Source organism: Neltuma alba, unplaced genomic scaffold (assembly GCF_004799145.2).
Source record: "Neltuma alba isolate B1F8T4 unplaced genomic scaffold, ASM479914v2 tig00005508_pilon, whole genome shotgun sequence".
NCBI lineage: Eukaryota > Viridiplantae > Streptophyta > Magnoliopsida > Fabales > Fabaceae > Neltuma > Neltuma alba.
In genome coordinates this window covers 100,488-124,301 of record NW_021634138.1, presented here as the reverse complement: position 1 = coordinate 124,301, position 23,814 = coordinate 100,488, and the positions used below count along the sequence as shown (strand labels likewise).

Sequence of the window (23,814 nt, the reverse complement as noted above, 5' to 3'; positions counted from 1 at the left end):
CCCAGAGAGCTAAACAAAACGGCGTCTACCTTCAGTCTTACTGGTGTTGATTTGACGTTCTCTCTGTGGAAGATGAAGATATATACTGTTTGTGTTGTGGAATCTTTGCCAACTAGTGTTTTCAATCGATAGTGGAGCCAACTAGTTGGATCCAAAGCACATCCATTTCTCCTTTTTTAAGCTGCTTCTTTCTAATATTTTGACCTGCTGATTTGAAGGCACAATCGCATTCTAGTGTCCTAGACTGGAAGGCCTCCTGTGGCTCCTGTGTCTTCTACATCTCATGCTAAACAGTGCTATGAATCTTCTTAATTTGAAGAAAGCCTTGAAATACATCAAATTTGTGGCCTCTTAGCTTCGAACTGCAACTTCTTGCTTTCTGAGCCAAAAGGGCATCTGATTGTTCACGGATTTGCTACTATTATTTTGACCGTACTACTGAAGCACTCTTATTCGTGACAGAAAAAGCTAGATTGAGAAAGTTGAAAGTGGGTTTAAGTGCGGCTCTTTTCTCTCATTGGCATGACGGTGTTAATGTCCTAGTGGCAGATATTGGAGTTGTTGTTTACCAACGTATGCTTTAATGGTTATTCATTGATAAACTATTATAACAAGACATTTTGCTTGCTTTTGAGGATTATTGGTGCTCATGAATCGAGAACAGAAGCGAGGGAAGCAAGAAAAAGATTCTGATGGTGCTGAGAAGGTCATTGTTGCCGTTAAGGCATCGAAGGAAATCCCTAAGACTGCTCTTGTCTGGTCTCTAACTCATGTTGTTCAACCTGGGGATTGCATTATTTTGTTAGTGGTTTTGCCTCCACAAAGCTCAGGTAATTTTGTCTCTCTCTTTCATTTAATTTATTTTACAAGTGAGTTTTATGCTTCTGTTACATAAGATATGTCAATTTTGTTAGTGTTGTTGACAAGTAATTGAACCTTTCCGGTGCTTTCCACACGTGCAATTAACATTTAGTCTGTGAATACGCAGGTAGAAGATTATGGATGTTTCCAAGATTTGCTGGTGACTGCGCCAGCGGTAACAAGAAGTCTCCTTCGGGAACAACTTCAGAGAAGAAGTGCGATATCAATGATTCTTGCTCCCAGATGATCCTTCGGCTTCATGATGTCTATGATTCAAATAAGGTTAGTAGTGGCGTTGATATATTAGAGCCTGTTGCATATTGAATGTTGGCGGCTTACCCCTCTTATACAAATTTTCCAAACAGATAAATGTCAAGATTCAAACTGTACCTGGATCTCCTTGTGGAGGAGTAGCTGCAGAGGCCAAGAAAGTCCAGGCCAGTTGGGTTGTCTTGGACAAGTAATCGTCCTTTTCCCCCTCCTTATAAATACATTTTTTAACAGATATTTTCTGTTCAGAAAGGCGTGCTATTGTGACTACAAAATGTAATCACGAGTTAATTTCTTCTTTCTGGTTTACTATGTGTTATGAGATTCTTATAATGTTTGTTGATGGTTCTTGGCTTGATGCTTATTTTGCAGAGATCTCAAACATGAGGAAAAACGCTGCATGGAAGAATTGCAATGCAACATTGTTGCTATGAAGCGATCTCAACCAAAAGTTCTCCGCTTGAATTTGGTTGGATCGCAAAAGAAGGATCCTGAAGCCAGTCCATTACCTTCTGAGAAAGAAATGCCCGGAAAACAAGCCAAACAGAAGAGCGAATCTTTAAACTCCATAAAAGCACCTGTTGTCACCCCAACAAGCAGCCCGGAGCAAGAGACACCATTTACTGCAACTGAAGCTGGCACCTCATCAGTTTCAAGCTCAGACCCTGGAACTTCACCATTTTTTGTCTCAGAGATAAATGGTGAATTAAAGAAAGAGGAGACAATTAAGGAAAATGAAGAACTTGATGATACTAATTCGGACACAGACAGTGAAAATATGTCCACATCCTCAGCGAGCTTGAGATTCCAGCCTTGGATCTCAGAAATGCTTCTGCATCAACGATCATCTCAATGTGCAGATGAAAGATCTGAGAGATCTCATAAGAAGCCTCAAACATCTACAACCAGAGCCTTGCTTGAAAAGCTCTCCAGGCTTGAGAGAGATTCTGGATTTGAAATTTCGACCTCTAGAAGTGACTTGGATTTCAGTGGAAATGTAAGAGATGCAATAGCATTATCTAGAAATGCTCCTCCTGGTCCACCTCCATTATGCTCAATATGTCAACATAAAGCACCGGTTTTTGGAAAACCTCCAAGGTGGTTTAGCTATGCTGAGTTAGAGCTTGCTACTGGGGGATTTTCACAAGCCAACTTCTTGGCCGAAGGAGGATTTGGATCTGTTCACAGAGGGGTTCTATCGGATGGGCAAGTCATTGCTGTCAAGCAACATAAATTGGCAAGTTCTCAGGGTGATCATGAGTTTTGCTCAGAGGTAGAAGTCTTAAGCTGTGCCCAGCATCGAAATGTTGTTATGCTGATTGGGTTTTGTATAGAGGATAAGAGAAGGCTACTGGTTTATGAGTATATATGCAATGGATCACTAGATTCTCATTTATATGGTAATTTCTTGTCTTATACCATATGCTGTCAAGGAACAATACATGTTTTTATTGGCTTGAAACTGTTGAGGTCATTGAGCATGCAGTATAAATGTAGTCCGTCAGTTAATGAGTTATTGTATGCTTATTATACTTATAATTGAAGATCTCATAATTAGCTAATTAATTGGGAAATGAAATCAGATATGCTAAATGTATGCTGAGATAGTAATTAACCATTATATCTAAACAACGGGATGGAGCGTGATCTTTTTTGTCATTATTACTGCAGACATGCAAAATCCTAGATAGTCAGATACTTTGTGATGAACGCCATGATGATTTATTATGTATGAATGTTACCATTCTTTATCCTTTGACAATTGAGCTAGTGCCTTGTAATTTTTCAGGGAGACAACGGGATGTATTAGAGTGGTCTGCACGGCAAAAAATTGCTGTTGGAGCTGCTCGAGGGCTGCGATATCTTCATGAAGAATGCAGAGTGGGTTGCATTATCCACCGGGACATGCGCCCAAATAATATTCTCATCACCCATGATTTTGAACCATTGGTATTGGATCTTTTGACTCCTTTATATAATGCAGAAATGGAAATAAAAGTCACCATTATTCCATAATTATGTTTTCTTTATTCATTATGTCAATGAGCTAAGTAATTATAGGTTATCTAACATTTTAAGAATTTTCTGTGGAATAAAATGTTTGGATTATCAGAGCATCCTACAGACTGTGTGCCATAATGTATAAGCCATATTCTGAGGTGCATCAGATATGTCTCTCTTCTAATAGTTCTTTATTTTTTGTTTTTTGAATTCTAGGTTGGTGATTTTGGACTGGCAAGGTGGCAGCCTGATGGAGACACTGAAGTGGAAACTAGAGTCATTGGAACGTTTGGGTAAGTGTTGTAAACTTGTAATACTCAGTTATTTTTCAATGCAACCGTGGACTTGAAACCAATCTTTGCTGCTTCTATATAGGTATTTGGCTCCAGAATATGCTCAAAGTGGCCAAATCACTGAAAAGGCTGATGTTTATTCCTTTGGAGTGGTATTAGTGGAGCTTGTTACTGGGCGGAAAGCTGTGGATCTGAATCGACCTAAAGGGCAGCAGTGTCTTACTGAATGGGTAAGCTAGAGCCTAGAGGATAACAGCGTCTAACTTAGTATGATAATTTTGTTAGATTCGGTCTGCAAAGAAAGAGTAGACTTAACTAATAATAACGATGTATAATCTTGCATGCTTTTAAGTTGGGCCTATTTCTGAAATTCTTATTTATGTTTTCGTCATTGATTTGGTGGTCTATTAATTTTATATATTGTCAATGAGAAGCATGACACTGAGTGACAAAGGAAAGACAAAAAGTATATTTTATTGTTGATGTCTAGCCTTGGGTTAATGGTGAGCATTTGGATATTGAACAGGCGCGACCCCTGTTAGAGGAATATGCCATTGAGGAACTGATTGATCCGAGGCTGGGAAATTGCTATTCGGAAAATGAGGTCTATTGCATGCTGCATGCTGCCTCATTATGCATACGGCGAGATCCTCATTCAAGACCTCGCATGTCACAGGTAAAGAGAAACTTTGAACATATCTTTTCAGAACTAGGAAGTGGATGTATGTTAATTAATCAAACAATTTCCATGATTCACTGGACTTAATTTAACTAGTTGACCGTTGTAGAAGTCAATGGGGTATAATCTCATATCCTCTTTCTCAGGTTGTCTTCTTAATCATTGTCTCAAGATGTCCTTATTTCCAAAAGGAGAAGATGTAGGCGAAGTTCATTTATTTGCCAATAACGGTCATGTTATTTATGGCTTTAAACGATTCCTTTGTGTCGTAATTCTGTCGGAAAATCTCATTTAAAACACCTAAAAACTGCATTCCAAATTTTCCCTTTCCAGGGTTGGTCCCCTGCACGTACCTTTTTTCCCTTCTCTCCCTTTGTGCCAAAAGTGACATGGATAGAGACAATTTTTAACGAGACCGAGTTGTGTGAACTGATTGGTGGCTACATATAAAGTTGACATGAGTAGAAATTCAGTTGGTGCACCTCTGAATGACTATATATAAGAAATATGCGGCATCATTGGAAACAATTATTAAGTTTAAATATTTAAAATCTTCAACCCTCGCATTTCACTTCAAATTCAGACATCTGGTTTGCTCTGCTAACTTGTTTTGCATGTGTATGCTTCCTTACTCAAGGTTCTGCGAATGCTCGAGGGTGACATGGTCATGGAGGCAAATTACCTAACAAGTGCTGGTTATGATGCCGGGAACCGGAGTGGTCGGATCTGGGCAGAGCAGCAGATGCAGCATCATTACAGTGGTCCCCTGCTGGATGAGCCCCTGGAATCTTCATTCAGTGGAAAGCTTTCTCTGGAGAAATACAGGTCTGCTTACCGGGAAAGGGACAAAGCCTAGGCGAACTTCCATGTGAAGATGGTGATATATGTAAAGTAGGCTGACATTGAAAAACTGCATGATCACATGCTAGAAGCCTGAAATATGTTTCTCGCTTCTATTATTTTGGTGGTTTTTGGCTTCCCGTTTCTCTGCAATGCCGTCATGTAATTTTTGCATCTGTGTTTATAATAGGGGAAGGGAAAGTAGGTTAGGAGATAATATATACAGATGCTTTTGAAATTCCTTAAGAAAGTCACGGCCTAATGGCCTTGTTTAAATGGCTTGCCCGATCCAGAAGGCTTCAATGCTTCTTTTATCTCAATCTTTCTCCCATTTAAAGGCTGCATGTGTATGCATGCTTGAATTCTGATTTTATGTGGTTACATCCATAAGCAATTGCCCCATGAACCCTCCTCATTCATGAGAAATGGATAGGGCTACATGCCTTTGCAATGTATTTAGATGTACTCTTACTTTAATATAAAATTTATTTAATTAATTTGATTAGATTAAATAAGTTAGATAAATTAGTTAATTATAAAAAATGATATTTTGTTTTCTAAAATAGGATAATTATCTTACTTAATATTCTATTTTTTTTCTACTTGATTATGAATAAGAAAGTATTAATAAGAGTAATTTAAAAAAATTAATAAATATAAAAATTAGATTTTATATTTATAATTAAAATTAATTTAATAATTAAGTAAACAAGACAAGTACTCCCTCCATTCCTTATTATAAGAGACATTTGATGCTTATGGTATGTTTCTATGTATAAGAGACATTTAAAAGTTGTCTTTATTTTTTTGTATTAATTTCCTATTTTACCTCTATTTATTTTGTTTCCAACTCATACTCTCTCTCCCTCCCACTTTTCTTTCTTTTAATAATTTAATTGTTCTCTCATACTCTCTCTCCTTATTAATAGGGGTATTGTTGAAAAAATATTATACTTTTTACACATTAATTGTCCTCAACTAATTTAACTATTTTTTTTATCAACGTAATTTAGTTATTTGTCTCTTATAATAAGAAACGGAGGGAGTATTATTTATGAGTGTCAAAATAAAGAGCTGTGAGGATCTAAAGCTCACGGACAGGGATGGTGATAGAAGCTGCAAGCATTGATTGTGATTTTGGGGGGGAAAAGAACTGTCAGAAGTTTTGAAATTTGAAAGATGAAAGACAGATAAAATCTTAGTTGGCTGATGATGACAAGAAGCCCGAGAAGTTCAGAATTAATTACTGCAACATTTATTAATAGGAAATGTCAAATGTCGCTTCTTCACATGTTATGGCATTTTTTGACTGAAGACAAAATCCTATTCTTCACCTTATCCCTAAAAATCCTGTCTGTTCTTCCCCTTGTCTCTATGTCCCAGAAATTAGTGGCGTCTGTTCTCTGTTTTCAAAATTTGATGACAACCTATTCCAGGTCTTCGTGCTGCATGAAGTTCTGTAAATAAACTATTTTCTAGTTCATATGACGAGACGCCTTTGATTATCATGTTAAAATTAAGAGGTAGCTAGTTTATTAATTTTTTCTTCTTCTGAAAATGAAACATTTTATGACTTGGCCTATACTCCTTTAATCTTATTTATAAGATAAAGAGATAATTTTTGAAAATCACATCATTAAATTTTGAGTATGAATATATTGTTTTACTATTTATTTATTATTATGTAGATTGTTATTTTTTAAAAAAAGATATACAAATGTAAAGTTGAAAAATTATTAAATTTTAAAGCAAGATGATGTTTGAGTTTTTCCTTAGTTCTAGTAAACTGCGTTATAAATAATCAACAAGTTGTTGATTGAGATGGTAAGCAGTCTCACTCTCATAAGAAAGAGAACACAAGTTCGAATATGGAGAATCAGACTTGTTAGGAGAGCTTTAATCTTAACGCTTCTGGCCTGATAAAGATTAATCTCAAATCCAAAGTAAATTAAAAATACTATGAGTTGTGCCAAAAAAAATATGTTAGAAATAACATGTAAATAAGACTAAATAAATATTTAAGAGTCCAAATAAATACTACCTCTACCCTTAAGTATAATATGTAGTTTCATACTATTATATTTAGGATTGGAGGTAATATTACATTATCTTTCAAATCTCCAAGCAAATTGCAATAGGTCAATATCTTGGGGGGGGGGGATTTTGTTAATAACCCACCACCAAATAACTTATGACATGGGCCATTTTCAAAGAGCTCTATATTTGGATTGGAAGGAGCCCATTATTTATGTTATGCTCCCTTGAACCTCAAGAGTCCTTTTTTTTTTTTTTGATGTGCCAAGTTTAAGAGTTCCAGTCGGCCATAAATATAAGTTTGACATGAATAAAGAAAAACAGTTAAAAGTAATTAATATATCATATATTTAATTATCTTCCCAAATTGGTCTTATTAAGATTAGTTGAAGTACTTTAATACTCACTTCAATAATGTTAGGCCCGAATTCACTGTATTTTCAGATTTATAACTTTTTTTTTTTTGTAAACTACTACCTCTGGTCTTTAATATAAGACCTTATTTGACTTTTCTTTTGGTCCTAAATATAAAACCCGATCCATTTTGTCTCTCATATTTATACATTTTTTTTCTAAGACAGTCCTTCTAACAATGGTAGTTTTAACTAAAGTATTTGATTAGCAAGGATATTTTAGGAAAAACAACATCTATTCATTACAAATAACTAACTTAACTTCTTTTCTTAATCTCCTCAAATTAGTCAATTAGCTCTTATAATTAGGATTGGAGGTAGTACTTCTATTAACTGTACATAATAAAAAGAGTTTTAATTAGTAAATCATTTCTAATGCAAATAATTAAACGAGGTCTTTTAGGAATACGTTTTGTTGGTTAAATTATACTGCCTCCGTCCCTTTTTATAAATAAATGGCTACTATCCCCTTCTTGTCCTTAAATATAAATAATACTTGTAAGTTGTTTTAAATTTGTGTAAAAAAAATTTCTTATTTTGCCTCATTTATTACTTATTTTAATACTCAATATATTTATTATCTCATTTCTCAAACCATCATTTCTTTCCATCACACATTCTCTCTTTCATAACTCTATTATAATAATTTTGTTATTCTCTTTCTTATACTCTCCTCCTATAAATAAGACTATTTTGGAGAAAGAACCTCTAATTTTCACACATTTATTATCTTTAACCAATTTTAACTAACTTTTTTTATCTATATGATAGAGTCCAAGGTTACTTATAAAAAAAGATAAAGAGAGTACTTAATGTTATATTAACAAATAAACTAACTTTTCGACGCAAAAAAATTGAGATATATATATATATATGTACGCGTGCACTCACGCACAGGACCCTAAACTATCATTATTATATACTCTCTCCGTCCCTTTTTATAGGTAGTCTTACACTCTATCATGTAGATCAAAAAGTTAGTTAAAATTAGTTAAAGATAATAAATGTGTGAAAATTGGAGGTTTTTTTCTCCAAAATATCTTTATTTATGGGGAAGAGAGTATAAGAAAATTATTATAATAAAGAGAATTATGAAAGAGAGAATGTGGGTAAAATAAGAAATTTGCTACATAAATTTAAGATAACTTGTAAATATTGTTTATATTTAAGGACAAAAGAGGGACGGTAGTTGTTGGGATTGGGGGGAGTAATTTTTTTCCAAACTTGTAATTCTCTCAAACAAGGGCACGCAAATGCTCGTTAGGGACGAAAACAAGCGCATGTTAAATAAAAAGAAATTGATCTTTTTTTATTGAAAAAAATTGATCTTTCCATACTTTATCTTAAAGGCAAATGCATGTATCTACTGTTTAAATCCAATTTGAATGGTTTTTAATTTATTTATTTTAATTAAAGATGACAATTTTATCTTAAACGAAGAAAGATGGACAAACATTTTCGACTCGTATGCCATGGTTAGCACAGTGACTTAAATGTTTTCAATACAAAAAGGCATTTAAATTTAAATAAATTTATCAATGAGCTATAATTATATTGGAATGATGTTGAGATGAATGTGTTATTATGCCCAAAAAAAAATTTTAAATGATCATATAAGAAGAAAAGCAGGCATAACGCCTATTAAAAAAAAAAGAAAGAAAGATAGAATATCATTTGATTATTGATAAAATATAATTGCGTCGCGTTATTTAGATCGTTGTAATGAGATATGAATCAGTTTCAGGTCCACAATAGACAGTGTGAGGAAGAAAAAGTTAGAAATTAACGTAAATAATTCAACTTTTATTCTTAATCCTTTCCCCCCTTCCAATTATTGAATTATTTGATTACTTAAAATAATCCAAAAAATAGTTTTACACCTTTGCCGTGGCTTTTTTTTTTTTGGGTTAAATTGAGTTCTCTTTGTAAACTTGCCTACGCCATGACTGACTAAGGAAAGTAACCATGCATATGTGTGTGTGTATTCTTCATATTCTCGATTTAGAATTTTAGTCACCAAGACAACGCCATGCTCCCCAAGGCACACATCCAATTTAAGAAAACTCAAAATAAAGAGAGAAAAAAGGGATTCATTACAGTTCACCAAATAAAAAAAGGGAATCATTATAAAATGTAGGGTTTCATATTATTTTCGTATACGTTAACCAGCATTTGTTTATTATTAATAAAGCACAACGTGTGAGAGTGGACAATAAATTGACCTTCAAAGAGACTTCAGCCGCCGCTAGCAACTCAGGTCCATATTTCTTTCAAATCTGTGTTTACCCAAAAGTGGAGTCACTAAACGTGGAGAAGTGATAACCAAGTTCATATTTTAGGAAAGCCATCATTTACTTCTTTAAGTTAATAGTCCATTTACAGAGTTATTAAGTGAACATTTGGCTATAAAACGTTTTTTTTGAACTGACATGTAGAAGAGAAAATCGGATCCAAGTTATCCATAAGAAGGTGCTTATTTGATTCAATAATACTGACTGAAATAATTAGAACTCCATGGCCTTGTGTGATCATCTTTAACTGAAACAAATTTCAAAATGTATTTACTAATTTAAATTAAGCCGTGAATTAAAGAGGGAGTTTTACATCAAATACTTGAAGCTAGCTTATATAGCAAGGGGAGTGTGGGATGGGGTAGAGATTTAAGATTCAAACTCCCTTGATATACATCACCTCTTATAACCTAGTGGTGTGAAAACTCTCCTCTAAATAGGAGGTTATGGATTTAGTCCCGTTTATAGCTTTAGACGTTAGTATCTGTTGCAAAGGTCGATGGAATTATACGAGGATTTGAATCTTCCCGAGAGTTAGGAGTAATAACTTATCACCCTGTTACTGTCGTAATGTTTCTCCAATAGATTTGGTCTCCTCGAAAACCAATAAAATCAGCAGTTTCTTGAGTGACGAGTGAATGATGTAAAAATACAGAGAAAACACATGACCAGGCGATATAGTTTAATCTTATTAAGCAAGCAAAACTGTGATCAAGGTTTAGAAATTTGAACTTGAAGCAAAAAATTGGGATGGACATACTTGAAGATTGGCTGTGCCATCACGGCTAGAAACTAGAAAGTCCACAAGATTTTCCAAACTGGTGAATGTTCCATTGCATCCCAAGATTCCCTTTGCTTCTTCTGCAGCACCAAACTCACCTACCTTTATATATGACCTTCATTGCATTTACCAGTAATGATATCTTACACTTCCTCTAAGTCAAAACAAAATTGACAGCTCTCCCTCTCTCTCTAAATTTCACCCTCGTGCAATTTTTGAGGTCAAGGCAATGGAGACAAAACTTGAGCTCCTCCATGGAACAATTGAAGCCACCATCTTCAATGCTACTCCTCATGCACCAGCATTTCCCTTCAATGTAAGCTCCAGATAATACAACTACTATGGAAACATATACTACAATTCCTTTATGTCATTTGCACACACCAATTCAACTGATAATGGGATTAAACTTCCCTCAACTGTCACCTTTCAAGATCATATTCTATCCATTGCTACACTAATTCTGATTCATCCGGAAACATCAAATGATAAAATTTGATGAAACATATCCAATATGAGCTAAAAGGTTCAAATCTTGAAGATTGATAATTGAAGAGCATGCTTTTCCATTTTTAAAGAACTCAAAGTTCAACGAGGCTAATCATGAATCTCTCCGCTCATCATTACATAATTGCATTGGCCATAATGTGAAATTCTTGTAGTGTCTCTCTGCAAACTCTTACAATTTTTTTGTTATTTGGTCAGTGTATTCGTGCAAATGCGAAACCTGCATATGTGACCATCAAGCTAGGCAACAAAAAGGTAGCAACGACGAGTCAAGAAAGAGATCGTGTTTGGAATCAAACCTTTCAGATCCCATGTGCTCACCCAGCAGATTCGATTATCATCCTCACATTGAAAACATCATGCACCATATTGGGGAGATTTCATATTCAAGCTCAGAAGTTACTGAAGGAAGAAAGTTTAATCAATGGTTTCTTCCCTCTCCACATGGAAAATGGAAAACCTATTCCTCAACTCAAGTTAAGGTTTCTATTATGGTTCAAACCAGCAGGGCTTGAACCAAGTTGGGAAAAGCTGCTAAGGGATGGGGAATTTCATGGCTTAAGGGATGCGTCGTTTCCACAAAGGTCCAATTGTCAGGTCAAGCTTTACCATGATGCTCACCATTCTTTCACTTATCAACCTCCTTTTGATCATTGTGGACCTCCAGGAAGGCTATGGGAGGATGTGTACAAAGCCATTGAGGGTGCAAAGTACTTCGTTTATATTGCAGGGTGGTCCTTCAATCCTAAGATGGTTCTGGTAATCATTATCTTATTCCAGAATTTCTTTTCTTTCCTTTCTCTGTTCCTTTTTTGGCTTAAGTTTTCTTAGTCTTCACAAGTTCAATCAAATTTTAGTTCCGTCAATATAGCTTAACAGTTTAAATGGGATTCCTGGTGCTATTAAATTTTATTAATGCAATAAACCATACGTCTTCTAAATTCTCAAATATACGCGATTTATGTTAAGAACAACAGTAAGATAGATAATGATATGACCCATACTCAGAAGTATGACGTGATGCCATCCATATCAAAGTGTCTCAAGCGAGTTAATGTGAATTATATATAATCTGAGATCGAGATGGCTTAAGGTTGTCCACATAATTTAACCAAATGAAGGTTGAACAGCAGGGATTGAACTAAAACTAAATTTTTCTTCGGGCCATAAGCTAAATTAAAGTTTAAGTAGGAACTAAATTACAAACTTTTAATTATAAAGAGTAAATTAAAATTTGAGAAGAATAGGAATCAATAGAGTAATTCGCCCCCTTTTTCATTCTATATTTATTTTAGAAATCTATATGCTTTTGGAGCAGGTCAGAGATCCTGAAACGGAAATCCCATATGCGAGAGGAGTAAAGCTTGGTGAGCTGTTAAAAAGGAAGGCAGAAGAAGGAGTGGCAGTGAGGGTGATGGTTTGGGATGATGAAACATCTTTGTCATTTATGAAGAACAAGGGTATGATGAATACTCATGATGAGGATGCTTTTGCATACTTCAAACATACGAAAGTTATATGCAGAAAGTGTCCCAGATTACACCATAAGTTCCCCACATTGTTTTCTCACCATCAGAAGACTATAACCGTTGATGACAAAGCACCGAAATCTGTGAATGATAGAGAAATTATAAGCTTTGTTGGTGGCTTAGATTTGTGTGATGGCAGGTATGACACAGAGCAGCATTCATTGTTTCAAACACTAAATAGCGAATCCCATTGCTATGATTTCTATCAGACAAATATAGCAGGAGCTAGCCTTAACAAAGGAGGGCCAAGATCGCCTTGGCATGATGCTCATGCTTGTGTTATAGGTGGTGCTGCTTGGGATGTGTTAACAAATTTCGAGCAAAGATGGACAAAGCAGTGTGATCCTTCCCTTTTAGTGCCTGCAAGTGCCTTAGCAAACCTCATGCCCCAAACTTGTTCAAGCATTCCTATTGAGAGGAATTGGAAAGTTCAAGTATATAGGTCAATTGACCATATCTCTGCTTACCAGTTGTTTAGAAAGCTTACTGTGGAGAGGAGCATCCATGATGCTTATGTTGAAGCAATCAGGCGAGCTGATAGGTTTATATACATTGAAAACCAGTATTTCGTTGGGGGATGCCATTTGTGGGACAAAGACAGGCATAGTGGATGCATAAATTTGATTCCCATTGAGATAGCACTCAAGGTGGTGAGTAAGATTAAAGCAAAGGAGAGGTTTGCAGTGTATGTAGTGATTCCAATGTGGCCAGAAGGATTACCTGAAAGTGAAACAGTTCAGGAAATTCTGCATTGGACCAGAGAAACAATTGCAATGATGTATAGGTTGGTTGGAGAAGCAATACAAGAGAGTGGGGAAGTAGGGCACCCAAGAGACTACTTGAATTTCTTTTGCCTGGCAAATAGGGAACAGAAGGGAGAAGGGGAGTACATGCCACCACATTCTCCTCATCCTGAAACACAATATTGGAAGGCCCAAAAGAGCAGAAGGTTCATGGTGTATGTCCACTCCAAGCTCATGATAGGTATGAAAGATTAACCTTATATTTAAATCACTAACCTCTTTTCATCACGTAAATTATTTCTTTTACGTAGAATTGAAGAAAATGGCCCTTTTCACTGAATAAATCCGACTTTAGATATTGAACTATATAGGCTAGCGGGATGAAGCTCAATATATTAGTATCTTTTGTGAACAAATCCAATCAATGGAAGACTAGACACAAACCAAAACTTCATCTTGCCTTTGAACGAGCCTGAGAAAAAATATTCATCAGACGGCTCAGAAGCAAACCAAAAACGCATTTTCTTGCTTTAATCTCAAAACGTGCAAATCTAACGAAAATAGTAAGTTTAAAACAGCCAAATGAATTAGACGATAAAGGTTTGTTCTTGTCGGGACTACCTGAAACTTGTGTAAATACCTGATTTAAGTTCATTCACCACACAACCACCCATTTCCAAAGCTCAGACAAGTAAGAAGATCTAACCACCTTCTCGACCGTTATTTGCAGTGGACGACCTGTACATGTTGATAGGGTCAGCCAACGTGAACCAGAGATCCATGGATGGGCAAAGAGACACCGAGATAGCCATAGGTTGCTACCAATCACAAGATGCGGATTCCAACAACCAAGCGGTCAATCGTGGCGAGATTCACGCGTACAGGATGTCATTGTGGTACGAGCACAGTAGGTGCGGAGAGGAATGGTTGATGGAGCCGGAGAGTTTGGAATGCGTTCGGAAAATGCGATCGATCGGAGATCGGATGTGGGAAATCTACAGCGGCGAAGAAATTGTGGATATGGAAGGCATTCATCTGGTGAGCTACCCTTTGAAGGTGACGCGGGAAGGTTTGGTATTAGATGTGCATGAGTGTGAGGGTCGTTTTCCTGACACTGAATGTGCAGTGAAGGGGAAGAGATCGAAGGTGTTGCCTCCCATCTCCACTACTTAGCCTCACAACACATGGGCTTTGAAAGACTAATAAGACATTAGAATAGCATAATTTAAAAAAATTTGAATATTTATCTCAAGCCAAAGTACTTCTGATTCTTTAACTTTGTATAAAGTATACGCTCGGTCTTTAATTTTATACAATTGTTTTATTTATTTTTTACATTTTTAGTACTTTACTTCTATAATTATTAAGTTTAAATAATAATTTTTTATAATAATTATGGTTATTTTGAAAATTAAACTTAATATATTAATTTTTAAAAATACTTTATTAATATTTAAGATCTCAATGTTATTATTTTTTATTGCCAACGTGTGATTAAAAGACTAAATAACTTTTTAAAATTAAAGAACCAATCCAAATCCTCCATAAAATTGAAACACTGAAAGTATAATATTTTATTTATTTAAATATTGTAAATAGCTCTGAGCTTATGTACAATTCATTGATAGTTGAACTTATACTATTTTTTTTAAAAAAATAAAACTCATTATGTTTTAAATGATCAATTCTTAATATCGCAACTATGCAATGCTTCTAAAGATCTTGAAGGTAACAAACAAGGTTGATGAAAAAGGAGAATGCCATTTGGTACATTATAAGTACAAGGACATTGTTAATACTCCTTCGGTCCTTAATATAAGACCTATTTAACTAATTTGATTAGATTAAGAAAGTTAGGTAAGTTGGTTAATTATAAGAAAAGTGAACATTTTTCCTAAAACACCATAATTATCTTTCTTAATACCCACTCTCCCCCTTCTACTTAATTATGATTGAGAGAGTATCCATAGGGTTAATTTAGAGAAAACTGATAAATATGATAAATGGGTCTTATATTTAGGACCAAAATCAACTCAAGAATTAAGTCCTATATTAAGGACCAGAGGAGTATTTTAGTCCCTACTTAAAATTACCGTGTGATTTTTTGTGAAGCCTGAGAACTAACGCTTACAAAGAACTGTTGCACGTTTGACGTAATATTTAAATAGAGAATACCCAAAATCATTATTTATGATAGACTTTAATTTATATTGTAACAAAACTCTGAGGCATAGACTACTCAGGGTATGACTAACGCCATGGCAAAGAAGCCAAAAAAGAAAAAAGAAAAAAAAATGCTGCTGGGAAGGGTTTGGATGTTGAAATTTAATGCGGGGGAACCTATACCCAGGTATTTTTTTTAACCTTCCAATATAGTTTTTCTCAAGTATTTAAACTTTCTTATTTTTTCCTGTTTGTTAATAAGAAAAAAATGCTGAGAAAGGGTCTCAAATGGCATTAGATAACCAATTTCTTAAATCTTTTCAAATAATTATATGATGTTATTTATTACTTGGATATATTATTGGATACTGTTGGATCTATTTGTGTATATATTTGTATATATTTTTTAGTGTATATATTTTTGATTAGATTTCTTTTTTATATTTATTTATATATTTAATATAATATATTTCTATTATTTTATTTTATATATTTTCTATATAGTCGATTGGAGTTGAGAAAATTCCGCCCCCTGTTATTGCAAACATACGATTCACGGGGAGATAAAGAAATTGATAAAATTGATCACTTGTAAGTTAAATAATTGAAAAAGGCAATTGGATTATGGGCTTGAGAAAATCTTGCGGCAGTATGAGATCATTGAAGGACACAAAAGATCAAGCAAGCCCAAACATAAAGCATCCAAATGAATATTCTGAATGATTTACCCAGAATCCGCCGCCCAGTGAACTAATAATATTTGCAATGCAATAATATCAAAAGGGACTACGATTCAATCAGTCGTCATAACTTTACACGACTCTTGAGAAGTCACTGGACAGTGACATATGAGACCCCTTCCCTTTGGTGATGGAAGTTAAATATACAAGAAATAAACCCCCCCCCCCCCCAAAAACCACCAGAAAGAAAAGTGCAAGCACATAGAACGGCGATGCTGTCACTTTTCATTCTCCATTCATGCCTACCCTTTCTATTGGGGTTTCTATAATTACGTTTTTTGACGGATAATTGACAGTATTTAACAATAGAGCAATGCCAATCCTTCATAGTATCAATTCAATAACTCTATCAACACTCAACAGGAAGGTATTTTTTATCCATCACTAGGAGGCCAAACATGTCATCAACTGAATCGACATTTTAGTCTATAAAAGACATATTTTGTCAATTGACTACCCATGGTCCAACATCTCTCTCTCTCTCTGTTTTTTTTGGGTTTATTCTCACATCAACAACAAAATTTAAACTCATAACCTTATAAATTATGAACCAATTGGACTTAACTTTGCTGACAGACATCTCATCTTAATTTTTCAAGAAATGTTTTGTTTTTAATAATATTCTCACATCATGCCCGTTAACACAGGCATAAACAGAAATGGGGAGGTGACATGCCCAGAGCGAAGTAACCGATCCAACTGCCGCTAAACAAGTTGCAATAGAACACTCCTAAGTAGCCACAGTATCATACTATCTCCGATCCTTAATATAAGAGCTTATTTGACTTTTATTTTGGTCCTAAGCATGAGACTTCAATTCATTTTGTCTCTCATATTTATCCATTTTTTGACAAAATAGTCTTTGTAATAATAATAGTTCTAGCCAATATACTTGATTTGTTAGCAAAAATATTTTAGAAAAGGCAATACTTATTTATTACAAATAACTAATTTAACTAATTTTCTTAATCTAACCAACTTAGTCAACTAGCTCCTATAAAGAACCGGAGGTAATACTGCTTACATGATCTATTGTGACATGCTTAGCAACAACCAAACATTTTATGGCCACATTAACCTTGCGCTGAGCTATGTCACCTATTTCTGTTGATGGGCTTGTCGCATGAACGATATTTAAGTAGTCTTTGGAATACTAAAATATAATTCACGCCACATCCTGCATCACTGAACGAAATGTTCAGCCCAGAGTAAGCTTCCCCATGAAACAATCAGAAGGCTATTGAAATCCAATAGGAGATTTGTTCAAATCATCCAGTGTTGGACAGGATTACGAGTCTCCCATCTGCATCCATAATAAACATAATATTAGATTCAAATAAATGGCAAGTGACTCAAATATGCAGATTAATTACTGAGAAAAGATTCATAGTTAGGTATCATAAGCAAAAGACGATTGAAAAGCATAATTTGTGATGTTATATAACAAAATAATAGCAGGATTAAAAAATGCAACATAAACCAATATGCGGGGGCCAGTTCCCGCATAAACCAATATGCGGGAACCGCCTTATGTTGTAATGATGAGAAGTTGAGCACCACACAAAGCAGACTACAAAAAGACTCCTATTTTCTTTGATATCATGTAATGAACCACTTCATCCCAAAATCTTAAGCTGTGAAGTAGAAGTCCACAATAGGTTTCATAAATATCTTCAACAATCTCCAAATCCCTAGCATCCATCACATACATTACTGAGTATCCCAGTAGCTTTTGAAGATTCGTATGTGGTCAATCACATCAAAGCTTGATAAAAGAGACGCGTACACCCGCATTTTCTGGCCTAGATGGAAATCAGATTGAGATGTACATCCACATCTTCCGGTCTGGGTGGAAATCAGATTAAGATCATCACCAAGGACAATAGACTTTGCTTTTACCAGGAAAATGACCGTTCATGTTCCCCTAACAACAAAACTTGTTCACGAGAAACAAACCATATCTTACCAATGGAAGTTGGCTAGATGAATCAAATGAGACTATTATTACTCTATCAACTAATTCTTTAGAAGTATCATTCACGAAGAGATCATATTTGATAACTTCCTTGGGTGTCCTTGGTCTCCCTTATCCTATAAAGTAAAGTCAGCTTCACGAGTCATATGACACTATTATGCTCCATCAACAACTCTTAATAAACATCTTTCATGAAGAGATCGCATTTGATAACTTACTTGAGTGTCCTTCCTGGTCTCCCTTTACATCTCTTTCATAAGACTAAAAACTATCCATTTAACTCTCCCCTCATTAGAGCCTCTAATGACTTTCTTTGCACAAGTTCAAACTACTTCAAATCAGCAAAAATTAATAACTGGTTCATTTTGACCTAAAACATTTCCAGCCCTAGTTTCACGTCCTTCATCCAAGTCTAAATGCTGCCAAATGCAAATCTGAGAAAAACAGTAACAACCAGTGGACTTTACTGCAAAGAAGTTCAGTCATTTACTCGAGAAGAATGATAAAAGAAAGCACATTAGTTTGAGGCTTCAGCTACCAATGCTCCAGGGAAACCAGGAGGTTGCCAAATCCAGAAACAGTAAACAATATTAAATGATTTCACAGTTCACCATGGATTGTCACCTGCACAAACTAAGATCGACACCTCTTGCTAATACTAGAAGGCTAATTAAGAGAATGGCCAGTAAGAACCTATAAGAAAGGTTTATCATCCTACAACTTTTCAGCTAGCTCCAAGCAAGCAACAAAACCATAATACCATAGGCGCTCTTTCACATCGTCCACTGCTTGATACCATCCAATTACTTCTCTAGCCTCACATTCCAAATTAGGATATGCGGTTTTCCCTTCTTTTTTCCAAAAATAACAGCATAATGCAAACAGGAGGACCATTATGTGGACCATCAGAGGTGTCCACCAATACCACATAATCTAAAACTTGTGCCAACTTAACAAGAGGAAGGTCAATCTTCGGTTGTGGAAGGAGAATCAGTAAGAATCCCAAAAAACTAATTTGAATATCTTATTTCAGAAAGTGGTTTGTCTAACAAACCCCAGAAAACTCCAAAAGCAGACCCAATGGAAAATTAACTAACAACCCGATCAGATCTCTTTATTCTTGCAAGCAAAGAAGATAGGCTGCTACCTGTACGATCTTCTTCCCGGTATCATAAAAAAGAAGGCCAATCTCATAGAAAGAAATGGAGGGAAAAAGGTCACTGCTTTGGATTGTATAATTTAATCAATAAAATAAATTATAATATTGATCCAGTTAAATTAGGATTTGAAGTTCCTTGCTATCCTTCTAAACTGACGTTTACGGTTAGATGACATACTTGAAACAAATGTCAAGATGATCTAATACTATAGCTCAATTTAGATGAGCAACAATTAAATTTAAAATGCAGTTATTGAGCCTTACATGATAATATTCAGCATGATCACGCAAAGCACAGCTCCATATTTGTTACATCATTCAGACCAAGAAGCAGAATACTTGCCTACGAGCTTCAGATTAGCAGCAAGCCTTCAGATGTCATTGTTCATACCGTTTAATAATTTGCATCTGCCAAGATCTAACTAAATAATCAGATTTCAAGTGTAGACCAGGCAGTGCATTATACACTTCTGTAACAGCTCCATGCGAGTGCATTATGCTTCTGGCAACCCTCCGGCAATAGATCAACATAATTAGCGTGCAACAAATTCTCAAAAACTACTCAAAGACACAAGGCCAGCTGTGCATTTTTTCAAAGAAAACAGATAAACACCACTCCAAGCAGCAGGGCATATGCTTAAATTGCCCTCTTCTCATGCCAGCAAAAAGCAGTAGTTACAAGTACTACAGGCAACTGGAATGGTGGTTAGAAATGACACTCACGGTACCCATTCTGAGTGGAATGTCGTTGCTGAGGCCAAGAGCCTGCTTGCTCAAAGCTGGAATGTGGAAATGCAAGCCATCCCGACAGAAGAAAACCAGCTGGAGGACTCCCTTGCTAAGCTTGGTCATAACGGCAATGTGGGCCTTCAAACTTATGGTCCTGATATGCTTGGAGAGATTCTAAACTCTAGCAACTTTATTTAGTTTCCTTGTTTTTTTTCTTTCCGTTGTATTTAAAAAAAATATTAAAAAAAAAAAAAAGTACTACAGGCAACTTAGCAGATGATGGACCTGGTACATTTATGGGCCAAGTCTACTCAAGGAGGAGGCCCAATCATAGAATTGATAGGAAATGAGGCCAAGAAGGAAGGTTACCATAGGCCCAACAACCAATGCTGGCTGGAATGCTGAGTTGGAGGCTAACAAAGTTACCGACATTGCAAGGGCTGAGTAAGATGTTTTCTAGGGCTGTGTGCACCAGGAGGAGACGAAGGAAGCTACTGTTTTGGACATGGAGGGGACCTGGCCTCTCAAAAGTCAGGAGATTCCTTATTTCTGTGCTTTGTTTTATTTCCCTTATCTCCTTGACTTTCCAATACCTGGGTTAACATTAGATTAGTCTAATGTTGTCACTATTTGCTCTTATCACCCAGGGGGTAGGTAGAGCAGCAACGCATTCCTATTATTCAGATATAATATAGACAATTTCCAGGTCTCATCAGCAGATAACTTAAGGAGCAAAAGATGCTTATACATGTCAACCTAAACACTCCCAAGATCACAATCATATGAACATCTTCCCCAGAAGTAGAACCAAGAAAGTCCCATAAATCATAACTCCTCATCAAGAAGGCAACTTTATGTCTGAGAAAAGGACATCTCATTTGCACGGCCAGGAAGTTGTCAGTAATAAAAGCGGTCCACAAATTGATATTCCCATTTCTCAATAACTTGTACGCAGGTTGTTTCCCTTCTCAGTTCCATGATCACACTGACTACTGCCAAATGAAAGCTTTCATGCCACCAACATCAGCACTCACATGTTTGGCCAATCTAGTTTTGGAATAGTCACATATACATTAACTATCAATCTAACCTAAAGTAACCCAAAAAATATATATATATCAATCTAACCTAAAAGAAAATACACTCTGCTTTCTGGCAACACGCAACTTTTTGTTCTGCTTACATTACTAAATCAGCGAGAATACATAAACACAAAAGATTAATCCTCTATAGACTTATGCATGGTGATAATTTCAGTACCAGATTTCCAGGTACCAAATGCTAGACTAAAGCGGAAATCACTCATTCATACTCCTTAACATGGAATGTATCAAACAGCATAGCTTAACATGGAATGTATCAAACAGCATAGCTCATTTAAATTGTCTAGGTTTCAACCAGGAACTCTGATGTCAAGGACACAAACTACATAGTCTTCTAATGCTTGAGAATGAGATACTTGCTGTACAATGAACTTCAGCACACATGATTCAGCACATAGGAGTTAAAAACCTAAACAAGGCCTTCCAGGTTCCAATTCAACTGATAGAAAAGATGACTTTATAGAGAAGAAAGACTTAAATTCATAATCGGGCCAAAAAAAACATTAACAACAGTAAGAAGGAAAACTATCCATCATTGAAACATAGATTTCCATCATAGTAATAAACTAAGATGTATTGCAGCAATAGAGTACCTAGGATTAAAAGAAAAGCAACACTAAGAGTCTAAAACCTTATATATGTCGTTTAGGACTAATAACATATCCAGATAATTGACCCTTGATGCTGCAAGCACACAAAAAGCAACTTCAAGTTTCATCTCAGATTCCGATGTTCCCATAAATGAAGGAAGTGCCTTTGTTCATTCCAACAGCAATTACTCATATCTCAACGGCGAGATGTGTGAGGCTTCTCATGTCGTCCCCCTGAAGGAGGAACTCGTCCATACAATGGATTTTTCTCAGCACCGCCCTAGACAGCAGCACATGAAGCGTAAATGAAACCCAAAAAAGTTGAGAATAAACTAAATTTTAATTAGAGGGCACAACATACCATATGAGAACTATATCCATCGGCATATGGAACTGGTAAATCCAAGCCACCATATCTTGTACCATAAGGCCCACCTTGATAAATGAAGAAGCAAGACAAGAAAAAGTCCATGATGTACAATAGAGCAACAATAAACACTTACACGAGAAGTCTCATCTGGTAAAAATTATTTTAATATTCACCCTGTTATTTAGGGCTTCAATATATGCCTCCTTCCAGGTCTTCGAATTGAATGAGTTTACTTTCCAATTATTCAGCACATTTTGTTCAATCCAAATTTCAACTTAATAGTATTCTAATAACAGTATTGCTAAAAAGTTAACCAACTAAAGAGACACGATGATGATATATCTCACAAGGATCATCAAAGATCTGCAGAGCAATGAACAAAGAAAATAAACATCCCATACCTGCGTTCCAGTGTCTGCCCTCAGCAATAGTCAGCTCTGCCCGTAATTTCTCCACATCTCGGGACATGGAAACCATATTTTTCTCCATTGCCTGTCTCTGTTCCATCAACTCCGCGCTTGCTTTCTTTTCATAGTCAACCATGGTTCTAAAAATTTTGGAAAAAAAAAATCATTTTAAAGCAGTTTTGCGAAATTGCACATCACGAAAGAGATTAAACATTCAAAATTAAAACTCCTTTAGAAATTAAACCACACACCTAGTACGCATAAGCTCCTGATGCAGGCCTTCAATCTCGGCCCTCAGCATAGGAATTTGCTGATTATCAGCTTGTAACCTTGCAAGATCTTGGGTGAGTGTCTGAACTTTGCCTGCAAGCTCTTGTCTAAGTTTATTAAGTTTCTGGGCTTCAGCTCGCAATTGTGTAGTCTCCTTCTTCAAAGGCTCTGTCGCCCGCAGCTCAGATTCCAACTCCAGTCCCTTCTCAATAAACTCCCTCGAACGCAGCTCTTGTTCTGAACGAAGGTCAACAATGGCAAGATTCATCCGATGAAGCTCCTCCTTTGCAGCTGCAAGGTCCCGCTGCAATGCCATTCGATCCTCAACCAACCTCCGATTATCAGCTATCAACCTCCGCATTTCTGCGTGCTGCATTTCAAGTTCTTCTTCCAAAATAGCCGGATGAGGAGGCAAACGCGGTCGTTGCATGGGTGGTTCACGAAGAAAAGGGCCTTCAGGCAAAAATCCCCGGCGGTCACGGACGACTTCTCTCTCCCTCTGACCACGACTACGTTTAGCCATTTTTAAGTTACCTAAAAAGATTAACACAAACACACCGCTATATTGAATAACTGATTATTGAACACTAAAACCATCGTTCAGAATGGTAAAAGAATGAAACAAGACATAAGTTTGTAGCAAAGCTGGATGAAACACAAAATGGACGAGATTACAAACAAAAGGAGATTAAAAATGAAATAGAACGGAAAACATTCTCATAAAGACGTAAAAAGGAGCTTCAGAAATTACAGAACAATCAAAGAACGAAGCAGAATAGCAAGTTTTTCATCGGCACAAAAGATCAAAATAAATAAATGAAAACGAAGAAGAATTTGGAACCTTTGATTATTTTATCCAAAGAAGGGAGTCTCCAACAGGAACACGAGGACCTGAGGGTTGTGGCGGAGGAAAGCGAAGTTGTGAAAGGGGACGAAATTTGCAGCAAGGAGGGTCGATGAAATCAAACGAGGTGCCTCCACTAGGCCATCTTCCCTTACCTGGGAATATTGGATCTGCGGCGGAGGATATGACGATGTCGTTTTACCTGATTGGAGTATTTTAGTC

At 36.0% G+C, this 23,814-nt stretch overlaps 3 protein-coding genes across 4 annotated transcripts; 2 read left to right on the top strand and 1 right to left on the bottom strand.

Annotated features, from left to right (window-relative positions):
• The first annotated feature begins 130 nt into the window (after positions 1-130).
• Positions 131-5,220, top strand: LOC114747912 (inactive protein kinase SELMODRAFT_444075). Its single transcript, XM_028936253.1, has 9 exons — positions 131-830; positions 989-1,143; positions 1,227-1,321; positions 1,504-2,531; positions 2,921-3,081; positions 3,349-3,425; positions 3,508-3,655; positions 3,952-4,101; positions 4,742-5,220. The coding sequence occupies exons 1-9, from the start codon at positions 650-652 to the stop codon at positions 4,958-4,960; spliced, it is 2,214 nt and encodes a 737-aa protein (XP_028792086.1). The 5' UTR covers positions 131-649; the 3' UTR covers positions 4,961-5,220.
• A 5,208-nt stretch (positions 5,221-10,428) lies between these two features.
• Positions 10,429-14,534, top strand: LOC114747913 (phospholipase D alpha 4). Its single transcript, XM_028936255.1, has 4 exons — positions 10,429-10,779; positions 11,169-11,729; positions 12,289-13,483; positions 13,973-14,534. Exons 1-4 carry the CDS (start codon positions 10,693-10,695, stop codon positions 14,413-14,415), a joined length of 2,286 nt encoding a protein of 761 aa, XP_028792088.1. The 5' UTR covers positions 10,429-10,692; the 3' UTR covers positions 14,416-14,534.
• A 2,633-nt stretch (positions 14,535-17,167) lies between these two features.
• On the bottom strand, positions 17,168-23,754 carry LOC114747922 (protein FLX-like 3). Of its 2 annotated transcripts, XR_003740423.1 has the most exons (6): positions 23,590-23,754; positions 22,730-23,282; positions 22,473-22,618; positions 22,063-22,136; positions 21,743-21,981; positions 17,168-17,448 (listed from the first exon to the last, which is right to left on the bottom strand). XR_003740423.1 is itself a non-coding variant. In XM_028936264.1 (5 exons), exons 2-5 carry the CDS (start codon positions 23,269-23,271, stop codon positions 21,898-21,900), a joined length of 846 nt encoding a protein of 281 aa, XP_028792097.1. In that variant the 5' UTR covers positions 23,272-23,282; positions 23,590-23,754; the 3' UTR covers positions 21,568-21,897. The 2 variants fall into 2 exon arrangements, 1 of the variants encoding a protein (XP_028792097.1); XM_028936264.1 differs by lacking the exon at positions 17,168-17,448 and having other exon boundaries at positions 21,568-21,981.
• Between the last annotated feature and the right edge of the window lie 60 nt (positions 23,755-23,814).

Coding starts and splice junctions, on each gene's coding strand:
- LOC114747922 (XM_028936264.1), bottom strand. CDS start 23,271: ATGGCTAAACGTAGTCGTGGTCAGAGGGAGAGAGAAGTCGTCCGTGAC. Junction 22,619..22,729: donor CAGGAGCTTATGCGTACTAG/GTGTGTGGTTTA, acceptor CAAAATTTTTAG/AACCATGGTTGACTATGAAA. Junction 22,137..22,472: donor GGGCAGACACTGGAACGCAG/GTATGGGATGTT, acceptor TCATTTATCAAG/GTGGGCCTTATGGTACAAGA.
- LOC114747913 (XM_028936255.1), top strand. CDS start 10,693: ATGGAGACAAAACTTGAGCTCCTCCATGGAACAATTGAAGCCACCATC. Junction 10,780..11,168: donor CACCAGCATTTCCCTTCAAT/GTAAGCTCCAGA, acceptor TTATTTGGTCAG/TGTATTCGTGCAAATGCGAA. Junction 11,730..12,288: donor TCAATCCTAAGATGGTTCTG/GTAATCATTATC, acceptor CTTTTGGAGCAG/GTCAGAGATCCTGAAACGGA.
- LOC114747912 (XM_028936253.1), top strand. CDS start 650: ATGAATCGAGAACAGAAGCGAGGGAAGCAAGAAAAAGATTCTGATGGT. Junction 1,144..1,226: donor ATGTCTATGATTCAAATAAG/GTTAGTAGTGGC, acceptor TTTTCCAAACAG/ATAAATGTCAAGATTCAAAC. Junction 3,082..3,348: donor CCCATGATTTTGAACCATTG/GTATTGGATCTT, acceptor TTTGAATTCTAG/GTTGGTGATTTTGGACTGGC.